At 44.3% G+C, this 15,521-nt stretch overlaps 2 protein-coding genes across 12 annotated transcripts in view; one reads left to right on the top strand and one right to left on the bottom strand.

The window, feature by feature from the left end:
• ACSS3 (acyl-CoA synthetase short chain family member 3) overlaps positions 1-12,730 on the top strand; it is a 73,529-nt gene extending 60,799 nt beyond the window's left edge. Inside the window, exons 17-21 of one of the 3 annotated variants that reach the window (XM_081211234.1) lie at positions 17-1,954; positions 2,584-2,712; positions 4,429-4,647; positions 7,973-8,111; positions 12,524-12,730. In XM_081211234.1, the coding sequence (XP_081067360.1) occupies positions 17-107 (91 nt within the window). In that variant the 3' untranslated portion in view covers positions 108-1,954; positions 2,584-2,712; positions 4,429-4,647; positions 7,973-8,111; positions 12,524-12,730. Of the gene's footprint in view, positions 1-16; positions 1,955-2,583; positions 2,713-4,428; positions 4,648-7,972; positions 8,117-12,523 lie in introns of all 3 variants that reach the window. The other 2 variants (XM_081211233.1, XM_081211235.1) reach the window with 2 other exon arrangements.
• Positions 4,072-15,521, bottom strand: part of PPFIA2 (PTPRF interacting protein alpha 2) — a 281,701-nt gene continuing 270,251 nt past the window's right edge. For 8 of the 9 annotated variants that reach the window (XM_081211200.1, XM_081211202.1, XM_081211203.1 and 5 more), the window contains 3 exons: positions 15,154-15,329; positions 14,750-14,847; positions 13,013-14,294 (listed from right to left, as the gene is read on the bottom strand). In XM_081211200.1, the coding sequence (XP_081067326.1) occupies positions 14,098-14,294; positions 14,750-14,847; positions 15,154-15,329 (471 nt within the window). In that variant the 3' untranslated portion in view covers positions 13,013-14,097. Of the gene's footprint in view, positions 5,588-7,939; positions 8,037-9,406; positions 9,567-13,012; positions 14,295-14,749; positions 14,848-15,153; positions 15,330-15,521 lie in introns of those variants that run through there. The other variant, XM_081211201.1, reaches the window with a different exon arrangement.

The following is a 15,521-nucleotide window of genomic DNA, read 5'->3' as shown; positions in this document are numbered from 1 at the left end:
TTCTTCACTGTAATAGAGTGAGCTCTGCACCTATCTGGATCCAGCTCAGTACTTCAAGTCCAGCAAGAGATTATCATGATCAACACAGAGAACAAGACTGGAAATAGCAGGGCCTTGGGCACAGAAGGAAAAAAATGGCCCTATGCAAAAGCTTACCTGTAGGTAAAACGATGATGATGATGATACAGAACAGGAGAAGCCCTTGGTGGTGAGTGGGCTTTCCCATCATTTTTGAACAAAGGCTTATTTTATATTGCCCTGTAAGTACAAATTCATCCCAGTCTTCTGGGCCAGTCTGCATAGAAAATGGAGGTAATGCTGAATACCTTTAGAATGACCATTCCTCAGTGGTGTAGCACACACTTTTACGCTGAAGGCCCTCTTTTTGGTCTCTGGCATCTCCAGCTACAGCTGAGAAAACCTGGATAGATGCTGCCAATCATTGTTATAGGTAGATGGACCATTGATCTGACTTTGTAAACCAGTTTCCTGTGTAGAAGCAATGCCATTTTTTGTTCTGTTTAATAGAATTTCAGTCTTAGTACTCAAGGTGCAATCTTATACATGTTTGTTTATTCAACCTTAGTTTGCTTTAAGACATCTGTTGTGTATTTTGGCTTCACAGACTAAACAGCAGAGTCAAAAGGGGAGTTGAAGAAACTTTAGAAAGTCTTCATAGAACTTTGATTAGAGTCAATCAAATGGTTCGAAATAGCGCATAGTATTGCCTTCATAGAACTGCAGTTCAGGATGCATGTGAAAAATGTTACGTTTCTCCCACTTCAAAAGCATGTTTAAAGCAGCTGCTGGTTCCCGGAAAGCAGCCGTATTGTAGCAGCTGAGGGTGGTGGGAATGGGGAGAATCACAGAATTGTAGAGTTGAAAAGAGACCATAAGGGTCATCTAGTTCAACCCCCTGCAATGCAGGAATCTTCTGTCCAATGTAGAGCAAATTCCATCTCAGATACCCTGGTGGTGTATTCAGTTTGACTTAAAGTCTCTCCACATCACATAGACGTGGGGACTTAAACATGACCTTTTACATGAATGGGTTGGGGGAGAAAGGGAGTGGGAGAGCAGGAAAAAAATGAGCAGCAATCCCAGCTGTGTTCGTGAGAGTGTTTGAATGCAGAAGAGGCGGTTGGAGAGGAGATCAGAGAAACTTGTGGAGTGATTTGGAGAGAGAACAGAGGGGTTTGGAGTGTGAGGGAGGTGGTTGGCAGAGCTTCATACAGCAGAATAGTCCACCAAAACACAAAGCATCATCACCATCACCATTAGCTTCTGAGAAAACAAAAAAGTAGAGGGTGGTTCTCATGCTGATAGATGTGTTGGCTTTGTTGGATTGCTTGAAGACTCGCATGTCTGTGAGTGCTGTGGCATGCAAATTTGGCCAGAATGAGTCCAGCACCCATACCATCAAGGTGTATGAAAAGGAGATCCATGGGGCTGTGGCAGTAAGCGCACCACTGACTGCAGCGAGGTTTAGGAGAAGGCTTTGGTGGAGACAGAGAAAGCACTGAACTTGTGGCTGGAGGACACAAACCGGAAACATGTTCCATGGATGGCAAGCATATTGTGCCAAAAGACACCAAACCTCTATGACTTCAAACCTTCTATCACAGATGGGGACCTGCTTGCTATGAAATTTGAAGCTAGGCCAGGTTGACTTAACAGCTTTCAGATCTACTTGGAACTCAGCCTCAAGTTCATTCGTGGGATTACAGACACTCTGAGACTATACAAGAAAATGTTTGATGAGCTCAAGAGACAACATCGGCAGCTGCCAATCACCATGTTCCTCACACAGATACCAGCCGTTGCTGTCGTAGCAGCAGATGTGCCTGTGCAACCCACCTCTGAATCAGAACCATAGCCAAGCATTTCTCAGTCTTCATATAATCAGAAGCATCATCCAGCGAGGGAGGAGGATGACTTTATTCGTCCCTCACAGGTAGGTGCCACCATTTGAAAAATGGTTTTTAAGTGGTCTTCTGGGGATTGTTCGGGCTTTAGTGATTTTGCTTAAATGTGCGATGGTCAAGAACATATCCCCAGGTGAGGTGAAAGTTAAAAAGTGTAAGAAGGAGAAAGTGGTAGTTTTAAACAACTGTAGAGATTCAAACAAAGCAGAGATGGAGAGGAACATTTTGTGGTTTTAAGCAATGGCAGAGGTTTGAGTAGACAGTGAGTAGACAGTGGGGAGAATGGCTTAAAACAGGGTTTGAATACAGCGAGAAGGAGATGGGAAAGGATGTTTTTCCCCTGTTATTTTTCCTTGTAAAACTAATTTTAAAAAGCAGTATTTCTCCCTTCCCAGTCTATTCAGACCTCTCCCATTGTTTTAAACCACCACTTTCCTCCTCTCAGTTGTCTCTTCTGTTTTGCTCCCATGTCACAGCCGCTGCTGTTGTGCACTCTGTCTTCTCTTTTGTGCCCCTACCCCACCCCGATTTCATCCAGTCAGGATTGTGATGCAGCACTACAAATCCTCCAAAGGGGACTGCATGATGACACTCTTAAAGCTTTATTATACTTAAGACATAAGGACCAATTTATCCTAACTTTGTGTCTTCCTTCCAGCTACTTGGCTACACCTCAGAGACCAAAGGCTTATTATGTGTATGTCCTTCAAATCCTGGGACCCAGGTATCTGCAGGACTGGCTCTTCATTAATTTGGAACAGCAGCATATGGAAATCATATATGGGAGGTGAGTCACAGGCATCAAAGTGCTGTTTCTCCCATACACACTCTTTTGTACATGTGTCCCAAGTATGGAGGTAGGCGGAGCATTAGAATAGTTAAAGGTGGTATTTGTATGCCTCTCACATCTATACTTTTCCATTTGCTTTTGAAAGTTACATGAACCCTAAAGTTACATGTATATATGGGAGGAAATGCCATTTGTTGTTGTTTAGTCGTGTCCGACTCTTTGTGATCCCATGGACCAGAGCAAGACAGGAGTGCCTGGCGTGCTCTGGTCCATGGGGTCACGAAGAGTCAGACACAACTAAATGACTAAACAACAACAAATGGGAGGAACATAGATTTCTCATTTCTTGTCATTGTCATGCCTCTTTATGTCTATATGCACATCGTAAAAGTGAGAGAGGTATTATTGAGCCCTATAGCTAATAGGTCCTTTCCAACCTGTAGGGTGTTGTGTGCCCATGCAGGGAACAAATATACCCACCAGTTTTGGGCAGAAGAGAAAGAAAAACTTGAGAAGCTCTTGCTATAGTTGTCTACTGAAAAGTAATATTGCATAGTGCAATTACTATTAGAATTCGTGTATTTCAGGCTTCCTCAACCTTGGCCCTCCAGATGTTTTTGGCCTACAACTCCCATCATCCCTAGCTAACAGGACCAGTGGTCAGGGATGATGGGAATTGTAGTCTCAAAACACCTGGAGGGCCGAAGTTGAGGAAGCCTGGTGTATTTCATAGTAGTCTTAATTCTATTCTAGGACACATGGTAGCTAGAAAAGAAACTGAGGCATCTGTAGGCTTCAGCAAAAATTCATTATGGCTGCAGTCCTACATACTTACCCATAGGTAAGCCTCGTTAAATTCAAATCACCTTCCCTATTTATAGGATTATATTGTGCTGTTATATAGTGTATTGACTCCAAACTAAAACTAATCATACTTATATCAATGGGACTTAACTAACTTGCTAAGGATAAAACAGTGGTTGGAGAATTAGATTACCACTTTGCTAGTACCTTTGATTCCAGCTGTATATTGGTCTAAAAAGCGTTTGGAACTTTGAAGACATGTTACAGCAGTGGTTACAACAACAGAGTTATATTCAATTGATCAAGCCAGTGTCTTGGCGGTTGTAGCAAAGTTTACTTAGAAGGAACCGCTTTTGTACGTTACTTTCTATGAAGCAATACGTTCAGTGCACCATCTTGTGGCAGACGGCATTATTATCTTTCAAAGCACATTCTGGTTGCTTGTTAATAGAAAACGTTATGCTTATACCCCTGAAGCAATGTTTGCCTCTTAAAGTTCCATTTGAAGCTGTGACACACCATGCAGTTCCATCAGACATTGAACACATAAAACAGCACTGATTTTCTTTTATTGACAACGGGGGAGAAAAAGAATCTGTCACCATTTGGTTAACTGAGGTCTGTTTAAGTAAAAAAAGCAAAACAAAATGCAGTAAAACAAATGTACGTGCAGATGTTTTGCAGATCAACCTGCTGAAAGGAATAACCAAAAGACAGGTCTGAAGCTAAGATCAGGCAGCGGGAGATTAGCAAATAGAAGGTAAATGACATTATTAAATAGGTCTTACTTTGAAACTTCCCATATAAACAAAGAATAAACATCAATAACACCACCAAATAAAGCCACAGCAGATAATAGTTTCTCCTCTAAGCTTTTGTACATTATATATTAACTTTTCTGCCTTTCAGTTAGTTCCTCTGATAAGGTTGACTTCCGAGAAGTCTCAGCAAGGCCGTCTTGGATAAACATGTTATTAGACAATCAGCTGTCTAATGCCTATTATAATGAAGAAATGGAGGGCAGCATTTTTCTATATAACTGAAAACTTGAAGATCAGGATTTATTTCCCCTTGATGTTTGTTCTATGCCAACGTTGGCCAGCATCTGAAGAATTTGGAAGGCAAAACGTGAGTCCTAGAAAAAGCTAGTTTCTTCTTGGTCCATAAGTAGCCATTGAGGAGAATGTCTCTTGTTAACGTCCTGTAGTTGGTTTTTGATCTTGTTGATATTAAAAAGGAGAGCCGTCACAGTGCTTTTCTACAAGTATATATAACAATTGTGTTTTGCCTTTAGAGGTCCATTTTTGGCTCAAATCTTTCTTTTGTAAATCATCAGAGGCAGGTGTTGAGCTTTAAATATTGACAGATTTCTTTTAAAAAGTAGGAACATGTTGAAGCATCTAATAACTCTGCTAAACATATCCAATTGACTTTGCTACAATTCAAAACTGTAAAAATGGTGGAATGGAAGGATACAAACAGTATTGTTGACACTGTATTGTCAAGTGTTTGCACTAAGACCCCATGTACCATAGATTTAATTTCTTTTAAAAAATCATATTTATATCCATTTACATGAGACTTACACATATTAAAAGAAATACATACACAGTAAATACATAAATTCTAGTATTTTACAATAAAACAGATGAAACAAGTTTAAAAATGAGTGTCTCCTTTTGATAAAAGCTTTCCTGCACTTGAGTCAAATTTATGATGATAGATACATTGGGGTTTATTATTATTTTTTTAAAAAAACCTTAATTAGTAACTATTACCTTATTGAACTACCCAATGGGCGCAGTCCGGCCAGTACTGTTGCTGCACATTCTGTAGTCATTTCAATGGGGCTGTCTGAAACTTATGTTACCTCCATTGAAATGAATTTGAGTTGCATGATGGTAGTACTTGGCAGGTTGCACCTTAAAACGCAGTTTGTAAAAAGATCTCCATGTAGTTTAGTCTGATAAATATTCTAGTGTACTTCCTTATACCCTGTTCTTGAATAAAAAGCTTCTTTTCATAACGTGGTGGTAGTGCACTTCAGGTAAAGTAGAAGAGTTGGCATCTAGAGGTGGGGGGAAAATAGTACATTCAGTAATTCCTCCATTACAGTATTCTGTTACTGAGCCTCAGGGTCTCCAACATGGTGCCTGTGGGCCCTGCAGAAGTCTTCCCTGGCAATGCAGGGCACCCTTCTTTATCCCTCTACAGAAATTAGGCTCAAAAATCATTCTGGTGTAGCCAATACAATAAGTTGTGGTGTGTGCTTGATTACAACATGTGGTGCCCCCCAAAAAGGTTGGTGATCTCTATCTTAGGCTCATTATTAATAAGTAGTAAATGGCTTCTAGCACAGCCCTGTTGAAGCAGGCAGGATTATTGTGGAGAAAAGGGGCTGCGGACACAATGGGGAAAATCTGTCTTGAGGCACTAAGGAAATTTAAACATAGGCAGTATCTGTAGGTATTGAGCTACCAGCCCCAGATTCCTTTTACCACTCAGACCTAACATTTTTGAAGTATACATATTTTACCTGAAGCAATCAGGGTAAATGATACTGTTTTCTGTGAGAATTTGGATTGTAATTCTTTAGTCATACAGTTGTACCTCGGGTTACAGACTCCACTAAGCTGGAAGAAGTACCTCAGGTTAAGAACTTTACCTCAGGATGAGAACAGAAACCGCGCGGCAGCAGGAGGCCCCATTAGCTAAAGTGGTACCTCAGGTTAAAAACGGACCTCTGGAATGAGTTAAGTTCGTAACCAGAGGTACCACTGTATAATAAGCAGACATGTTAATACAATAAAAAGCCCAGTTGGAATTTCACTATCTTAATTGTTTTGCATCTTTTTAAGGTAATATATTGGGTTGCTTTTTTCTCTCTCTAGTAGGATTGTTGGTAATGTAGAATGTTTCCTTTGATAGATGCAGGTTGGGAAATGTTTCAGATGTCATTGGTGATAGTATTGGTCCATAAATTACTGTAGCTACTAGTGGAATAAATGTCAAGGGCAATGGTATTTGCAATGAACCCATAGTCTGCACTCTTGAACAGTAGTAGTAGTAGTCCTTGCAAATTGCACTGATTCATTTTTCTATACCTTTAGCACATTATTTTTGTCTGCCTAGTGCTGTTTGTATTTCCTAATTTTAGAATTTGTATTCTCAAGCGATGGCTGACTGTGGTAGTAGCAGTAGATTAGATAATCATAGGTCTGATATTTGCAAGCATTGGCTCTTTACTATCTGAACTTGCAGTGAAATTTGTAATGTTCTGGGGCACTCCATTTCATACCCTTGGCATGCTAACAACAGCCTACATAGCTCTAATTACAAGCTATTCCATTTCAGTGTTTTTGTCCTCATTTGGTTTAATGTTTTTTGCTTGGGAGAAAGGAAAAAGCTTTCCCCTTCTCCATTCAGAGCTAAACTACACATGGCATTAATGATGTGTGTAAACAAGTGTGTTACATCTGGCCGCTTTTATTTTGGAGCAAAATACATCTTGGGGGCCGGTGCTGGAATCTGCTTCAAATGTGGATGGGGTCCTATGCTAGCTTTCTGCTGAAAAGTGCACCATCATGGTTGACATTTGCCCTGAAGGTGCTATTTTGCAGTGTCAAAAATTGTGTGACTGTTGCTATTTGTACCCCACCCATCTGACTGGGTTGCTCCAGCCACTCTGGATTCCACCCAGCTATGCTCAAGGAGCAGAAGTAAGACACATGATAAAACAGAGGAAAGTAAATTGGGGTTTATGGAAAAGAAATGTTCACATGCTCCTCAATGGAGCAGTTTCTCCCCTCCCCTGGATCACAGGAGCCAGAGTGGGGCGTGATTAGCTGATCAGTGGTGGGTGTGCAGCCTGCGCAGGGTGTACTCTTCTGGTCAGTTACTCCTGGAGCAACCAAGCCCTGCCTCTGGCTTGTGGAAGCCCCCTCCTGCTCACATCAGCAAGAGGGGAGAAGCTTGATCAGCTGAGGGGCACGGGGACTGGGCAATGTATTTCAGCTGCTTCTGAGGAAGAAGCAGCCAAGATACACTTCACACACACTGGTATTTAGCTGCTGATACATCACAATGTTAAAAACCAGTTATCACTCAGACCTAGTCCTCTATACCCTGTTCTACTCTTTAGGCTGCAGGCAGGTTCCTTAGATTCATTTGAGTCTCATCCCTAGGCTTAGATGTTGAGAACTCATAGCTGCTTATTGCTCAATGCTGTTAATGTGCAGACAAAGTCTAAGAATAGTCAGAAGTTGTATAGCCCAGGCATACCTTCACTATCCCAGTGCCCAGACGTACTTCAGTGAGAACTTCCTAGGCCCTTTGAGAGAACCCTGCACTGCTATGGTTATTGTTTCAGTTCTGCCCACTCCACCCCAACAACAAATAAGATAGCTTTTTAATTACTCACATGAGTTCACCTCCGTCCTTTTTTCCATGCCAGCCTTGTCAGCACGAATATGTGCGAACTGTCGAGCTGTCTAGTCTCTGCAACCGCGCTGACGCCACTGCAAATTGATAACCAACACAACAAGAAGAATCTTGGAATTAGAGGAAGAGGAAAAAAACATGGAGCCCACTCTGTAAGGTATTCTCTGTGACCCAACTCGTGAAGCTTATTTAGTGTGGATTGCACAGTTGCCCCCATTCAATTTTCATTTGTTAAAAATAGTACTGAGTAGTTATCACTAGAGACTGGGACAGCGGGTGCAGCTGCAGATTTGCTCCATTATACATGTTGGGAAGAGAGAATGCACCTGTCACACTTCAGATGCGCACACGTACACTTAATGTTCAAAGAGGGTGTATATCCAGAGTGCCTGATCTGTGTCCCAGATTTTTTTAAAAAAAGATTCTGACCCTGCTATCAGGGCATTTGTATGTACCTTACCTATTTGACCATTACACCTATATGTTATACTATTTACCATATTTTTCGCACCATAGGACACACAGGACAATAGGACGCCCTTTGTTTTAGAGGGGGGAGAACAAGAAAAGAAAAAATCTCCCCCTCTCTGCCCAGCGCCACTTCAGTGAAGCGGCAGGAGGCGCTGCACAGAGAGGGGGAGAACATTCCCCCTCTTGTTTTCCCGCTCTAAAACAAGGTGCTGTTTAAGGTGCGTTCAGGCGGCTACCTTGGAAGCCTGGAGAGCGAGAGGGGTCGGTGTGCACTGACCCCTCTCGCTCTCCAGGCTTCAGGTTCCTTTCGACCTCCTCTTTGGGGCTGGCGGGGGGAAGCCCACCACCAGCCCCAAAGAGCAGGTCAGGGAGCAGCGGAAAGGCGCAGCGGAGAGGCTCCTGCTATAGCTGCGCATCACCTCTCCAGGCGGGAGAGGGTCGCGGGGCTATGGCTTCTTTAGCCCCCCGCGCGCTCTCCTGGCTGGGGATGTGACGCGGGGCTGTAGAGGCTCCTGCCATAGCCGCGCGTCACCTCTCCAGCCGGGAGAGGGTCGCGGGACTATGGCTTCTTTAGCCCCGCATGCGCTCTCCTGGCTGGGGAGGTGACGTGGGGCTGTAGAGGCTCCTGCTATAGCCGCGTGTCACCTCTCCAGCCGGGAGAGGGTCGCGGGGCTATGGCGTCTTCGCTCCATAGGACGCACAGGCATTTGAAACTGTGTAAATACAGGTGGGGGGCATGGGGACAAGCATATGAGCCCAAGGTTTGCTGCAGCTCTTTCATGTACCGCTAAACCATAGTTTAGCATTACATCTCTTAACACATTTTATGTGTAAATATTTCACACCAACCAGCACCTAAGTCAGTGATGCTTTGCTGCTGGCTATATTGCTTATGCAAGGTTGGCATATTTTCTTCCACATAGATAATGAATGCTTTCATAACCTTTAGTTATGAAAATAAGCGTTCGTCCCATACCATCAGTTGCCACTTTTCGTGACTGTCCTGATGTTGTAGTTAATCTGAACCCAGCTGGCAGTGTTTCTGAGGAGCCAGGCATCATGCTGATTCCATGGACTTCACGTGGGGGGAACTGTCTTCGCCAGGAAGAACCTCGCCTGTAATTCTTGTCATCACTCTGTTGACACACAAATACAGTATTTAATTTTGCTAAAACTGAAAGCTAGTCTTCTGAGTACCGTATTTTTCGCCCCATAAGACGCACCGGCCCATAAGACGCACCTAGATTTTAGGGGGGGAAATAAAGGAAAAAAATTTTATTTCCCCCCCAGGTGCGCTGCGCTACACCAGGAGCTTGGGGCGTGCGGAGCTCAGCGCGCCCCAAGCTTCTGCGTGCCGGCAAGGTCTCCGCTAGCGTGGGAGAGCCGGGCGCCTCTCCCAGGGCTAGCGGACCCCTGCGCTAATCCAGAAGCTTGGGGCAAGCTGAGGTCAGCGCGCCCCAAGCTTCTGCGTGCGCGCAAGCAGTCCGCTAGCCTTGGGAGAGCCGCGGGGCTCTCCCAGGGCTAGCGGATCGCTGCGCTACACCAGGAGCTTGGGGCGTGCTGAGCTCAGCGCGCCCCAAGCTTCTAGGTGCGCGCAAGCAGTCCGCTGCCGCCCCCAGCCTCCCACACCCGGCAGGAGGTCCCGCCGGGTGCGCAAGGCTTGGGGCGGCAGCGGACTGCTTGCGCGCCCCTAGAAGCTTGGGGCGTGCTGAGGTCAGCGCGCGCCAAGCTTCTGCATGCCGGCAAGCAGTCCGCTGCCGCCCCCAGCCTCCCGCACCCGGCAGGAGGTCCCGCTGGGTGCGCGAGGCTTGGGGCGGCAGCGGACTGCTTGCGCGCCCCTAGAAGCTTGGGGCGTGCTGAGGTCAGCGTGCGCCAAGCTTCTGCATGCCGGCAAGCAGTCCGCTGCCGCCCCCAGCCTCCCGCACCCGGCAGGAGGTCCCACTGGGTGCGCGAGGCTTGGGGCGGCAGCGGACTGCTTGCGCGCCCCTAGAAGCTTGGGGCGTGCTGAGGTCAGCACGCGCCAAGCTTCTGCATGCCGGCAAGCAGTCCGCTGCCGCCCCCAGCCTCCCGCACCCGGCAGGAGGTCCCGCTGGGTGCGTGAGGCTTGGGGCGGCAGCGGACTGCTTGCGCGCACCTAGAAGCTTGGGGCGTGCTGAGCTCAGCAAGCCCCAAGCTTCTAGGTGCGCGCAAGCAGTCCGCTGCCGCCCCAAGCCTCGCGCACCCGGTGGGACCTCCTGCCGGGCGCGCGACGCTTGCAGGCATTCGCCCCATAAGACGCACCCCGATTTCCCCTTCATTTTTGGAGGGGAAAAAGTGCGTCTTATGGGGCGAAAAATACGGTAGTTAAAACTGAACAGTTGAGGAATAGTTATCAATAGAAAGGTGGACATCTGCTTGTTACAAATAGAAACAGATACTTAACAAGGGAATCTTGTTCTAGGCTGGCCAATGTATAGCTTTATCATTCCTTCCGAGCATAGCCAGATAAAATGGTCCATATATAGGCATTGTTACTCTATGGCCAGAACGCAGTGAAAAAGTGAGCCAGATAGAGACACTGAAATATAGGATGCGCACAACAGAGCATCAAATGAAATGTACCGTATTTTTCACCCCATAGGGCGCACCTAGTTTTTTTTTGGGGGGGGGGAGAATAAAGAAATAAAAAATTTATTTCCCCCCCAGGCGCGGGGCTGGTGCGGGGGAAGCCCGAGCTTCCCCCAACCCCAGCCCCCAGAACAGCCTGCTATCCGCAAGCCTAGGGAGCCTGGCGGGAAGTCGCGCCGGTCTCCCCAGGCTTGCAGAGAGCTGCGCAAAGCCCGGGACTGCAGGCAGCTCTGCGCAACCCTCGGGAGACTGGCGCGAAGTCGCCCCAGTCTCCCAAGGGTTGTGCAGAGCTTCCTGGAGCCTGGAGAGCGAGAGGGGTCGGTGCGCACCGACCTCTCTCGCTCTCCAGGCTTCAGCGAAAGCCTGCATTCGCCCCATAGGACGCACACACATTTCCCCTTCATTTTTGGAGGGGAAAAAGTGTGTCCTATAGGGCGAAAAATACGGTAATAAATAACCCTCAACTCATCCTTTGATATGGTCCCCATTGGACCCAATGGGTAGGAAGATGCTGATTGGAGTGCTGGGGAGATTATATGCTGCCACCCACCATTGAGATACTCTAACTAATGTAGCTCTTTGGTTTTATTATTTAACAAATTACCAAAAGATTAAAGAGGGATGATGTATGCCTATCTAAAATGTCATGTGAACAGTGATATTAAGAATATACCGTATTTTTCGCTCTATAACACGCACCCGACCATAACACGCCCGTAGTTTTTAGAGGAGGAAAATCCGTAGGCATGCCACCCGTAGGCATTCCCTCCATAACACGCACAGACATTTCCCCTTACTTTTTAGGAGGAAAAAAGTGAGTGTTATGGTGCAAAAAATACGGTAATCAAAAAATGGGGGTAGGTGGGTGGGCCACAACTAATGAAACTGACTAGTACATTTATTTATTTTTTACTAAAAGCTGTATTTTGTAAGATTGTAATTGTACAGCCTCCAGTGGAGGATTTGCAGTATTTCATCACAATCCTGAATTTGCATGAAGTCAGGGTAGGATAGGAGAGCAAAAGAGAAGGCAGGATTCTCAGCAGTAAAAGACTGAGTAAAGAAGGGATGGAAGGAGCACAGAGGGAACAGCAGAGATTTGAATAAAGCAGAGATAGAAAAATGGAGAGGGGATTTTAAAGAATGGCAGAATTTTGACTAGACTGAGCAGAGAGCGACCTGGGGGAACTGCAGGTTTAAAACAAAGCTTGAGTATAGCAAGGAGGAAGTTGGGAAAGTCTCTGTTGTATTAGCTTCTGTGTTGTACCCATCACTGCTATTTTTCCTTGTTAAATCTGGTGGGTTTTGTGTGTGTGTGTGTGAGATAGATAGATAGATATAGATATATAGATATAAACAGCAACCTTTCAGTGTCCTTCCATTCCTGCTTTGCTCAAACCTCTGCCATTGTTTGAATACAGCAAGAAGAAAGTAATTGAAAATAAAAAAATGGCTTTTTCAAACTTCTTCCTCTTCCATTCCTCAGCTGTCTCATATGAGAGAGATCAAGGATGCAAAGCCCTCAAATATTCTACAGTACCTCTCCACAATCATGCATTTCCTGGTACCATGTGCTGCCTTCAACATGGAAGTTCAAGATTCAATGTTGTAGTTAAAAGAGATATTTCATTAATAAGAAAACACCCATGTATGTACAACATTCATCAACTGAATTAAACTCTTCTAAAACTGACAGGTTTTTTCTTAACATTGTAGTCATCATAAGGATACAGTAACATAACAGTATGGGCTGTGTATGCAAAGGGGACTGCAGAATGAGAGAGGGGAAAGCCTGAAAATGGGGATGATCTGTGTGAAGGGAAAGTTCAAAAACAAAAAGAGGAAGGGGGGGAAAGGTGAAGGTGATAATGGTGTGTAGGTGCACAGAGACCTAAACAATAGACAGGAGAAGGCATGGGAATGGGGTGATCTGTGTACAAAGGAGAAGAAAGGAGGAGGGTGGAGTAAAGAGGTGCCACGGGGGTTGCAAAAAGAGGGAGTAGAAGACAGGGGAAAGGGTCTGAAGAATAAGAGGAGATGGCGGCTTCATGGTTGGGTCGAATGTGAAATGGGTGCTTAGCTGCAATGTATGGAAGATGCAAGAGGTCTCTGTGGCGATCACACAGGGTCCCCAAACGTTTCACCGTCTATTGATCCCTGTGCCACCACTTTATTTCTCGCTGCCACTACCCAGGCCCTACCTGGTACAATACCGAGTCCAGTCCGGGTTAAATTGGAACATAAACTTTTGTTTATTTATTGCAGTTTAACAAGTGTGTGGTTTCATAAACGGTATCGGTCAATTACAATCATGGGGTGCCTATCCAGTCCCATAACTTCCGCTACCTGCTGTCACTCACTAAACCACCTCTCAGATATTTACTTGTCTTCCTAGTCCCTAACTATTCCTGACTCAGCTTATTTCGCTACACTAACTCAACCCACTCACAAACTCTATCCCCATTCACTCCCACTCCAACCAACCACCCAACTCCCAACGAATTCTCCCTTTGCCCCTCCCAGAGCTGGTTTTATAGTCCCTCTGACTCCACCCCCTGGGTCCTGATTGGGTAACCTGTTTAACTATTTCACCTCCAGCACTCTCATATGTTAACGTCAGTCACCATGGGAGTGGTTTGTGTGCACGGGGGAGGAAATAGCACAAGATGAGGGGAGGAGGAGGAAGAGATATGCAGGTGAAGATGAAAAGGGGTGCAAAGCAGAACTGCAGAATAGAAGAGTGAAGTGGCCCCCAAAAGGGGGAAAGTTAGCTTAGTAGTTGCATGGGTTGGGAAGGAGAATCTCCAGCTTAAAAAGGGTTAGTGGGCCAAGCGAGCAGGGGTATGTATCTATATGAGGACCAAAATCAACCATTTCATATTCTCTGCTACCTATTAAGTATAAATAAAATTACTTACTTCATCAAGTCGTCTATCTGTTCCTAGTGCTAACAGATTGTTGTATTCTCTCTCAAGGATCTGCCGTGCCTATGGTTAACCAAATCAAACAATTGAAGCAATTTTTTTAAAAAAAGTTAAAATCCATGGGAAAGAATTACAATTAGCAATGTAGTTTACTTGCCTGTATATTCTGTGTTGGAATCTGCAATAACAAAGCCAAGCTGCTGTAATCGAAGTTATCATCCAGAGCTATGAGCGATCCATGCACCCCACTTTCTAACACACTGTTTGCATATTCTCGCAATCCAATTGCTTGTATCCAGCGTATGACTCTGTCATTACTCCATACCAACACATCTATGAAAAGGAGGGAGAAAAGCATTTCCCCAAGGACTGAACTTTCAGAAGTGCAAGAACGCACGGAGGGCTGAGCTGAACCAGTTCCAAATTTATATAGGAATTTCATTATATGGACTTTTCAAATCCAAAAAACAGCAATACAATAAGAGGAAATTTCAAGAGACTTGTAATTAAATGTTGCATTGTTCAGATATATTGTGTTTTAAAATTCCCGTTAATTTGTACGATGGCTACATTTCCTTGAAATGTGCTGATAAGCCTATGCTGATTCCATCTAATAATGAATAAACGTTTAATTTCTTGCTTAGCCTCAAGGAATTATTTCATTTTAGACAAGCCCATTCTGAGTCTGAAAGAACTTGTTCATATAACTACATTGGGGCTATTGAGTCCAATAGAATAAAAATTCAGAAGACAAGCATTAAAGATATCCTCCTTCAGTAAAGTATTACCTTTTATTTCATGCTGACTTGCTTCTCTTCTCCTCTCTAGTTCTTGTCTGTCATAATTCAGTTTCTTTAAACACATGATTCCATACTGCAGACTTGTTCTGTTGTATAAGGTGGGGGAAAGGACATTATAAGGCAAGTTGCAGTGAAAGTAAACAAATTGGAAGATTTTGTGCATTTGAAAAGCTCCACTTAAAACATTTTATAAATACTGTAAGCATCTTCTTTCTGTTCACATGAGACAAACTGTAGAAATGATTTATATATCTGCGGGGGGAATCGTATATCTTTTCCCCAGATATAAACATTTGGCTTTGGTAATATCAGCACTTTTATTTCTGGTTTAAAAGTAGCATAAACATAGTTTTAATAATTAATAAATAAATGAAGATACTGTGCTAACTCACCGATGAAAGCTATCCACCATTTTTAAGTGTACCCGGAGATCTTTTTTTGTCAGGTGATCTAACATCCTTGCATCTACCAAACACTCCATGAAGTAACTTCGATACTGTGGCAATCCCAGACTAGGAAGCCATTCATTACCAATCCATTCATGATTCATGTCACCATAAGCAAGAGTCTGGGGTGGAAGGTAGTGAAGAATAAGAAAATATATTACTAGTGTCCATAGTATAGAACAATTGCACTTCTCTTGATGTTCCAGTTTCGTTAGTAATATTAGGTAGTACTCTATGTATGCCATAATATCATTTGATCAGCTCTAATCAACAATCAGCATTCCTAGTCTAGCAAACAGGTGCACAGAAGAAAT

The sequence above is a fragment of the Podarcis bocagei genome, assembly GCF_964188305.1.
Source record: "Podarcis bocagei genome assembly, chromosome: 10".
NCBI classification, from domain to species: domain Eukaryota; kingdom Metazoa; phylum Chordata; class Lepidosauria; order Squamata; family Lacertidae; genus Podarcis; species Podarcis bocagei.
The sequence above is the reverse complement of the archived record's forward strand: the minus strand, read 5'-3'. Positions and strand labels throughout refer to the sequence as shown.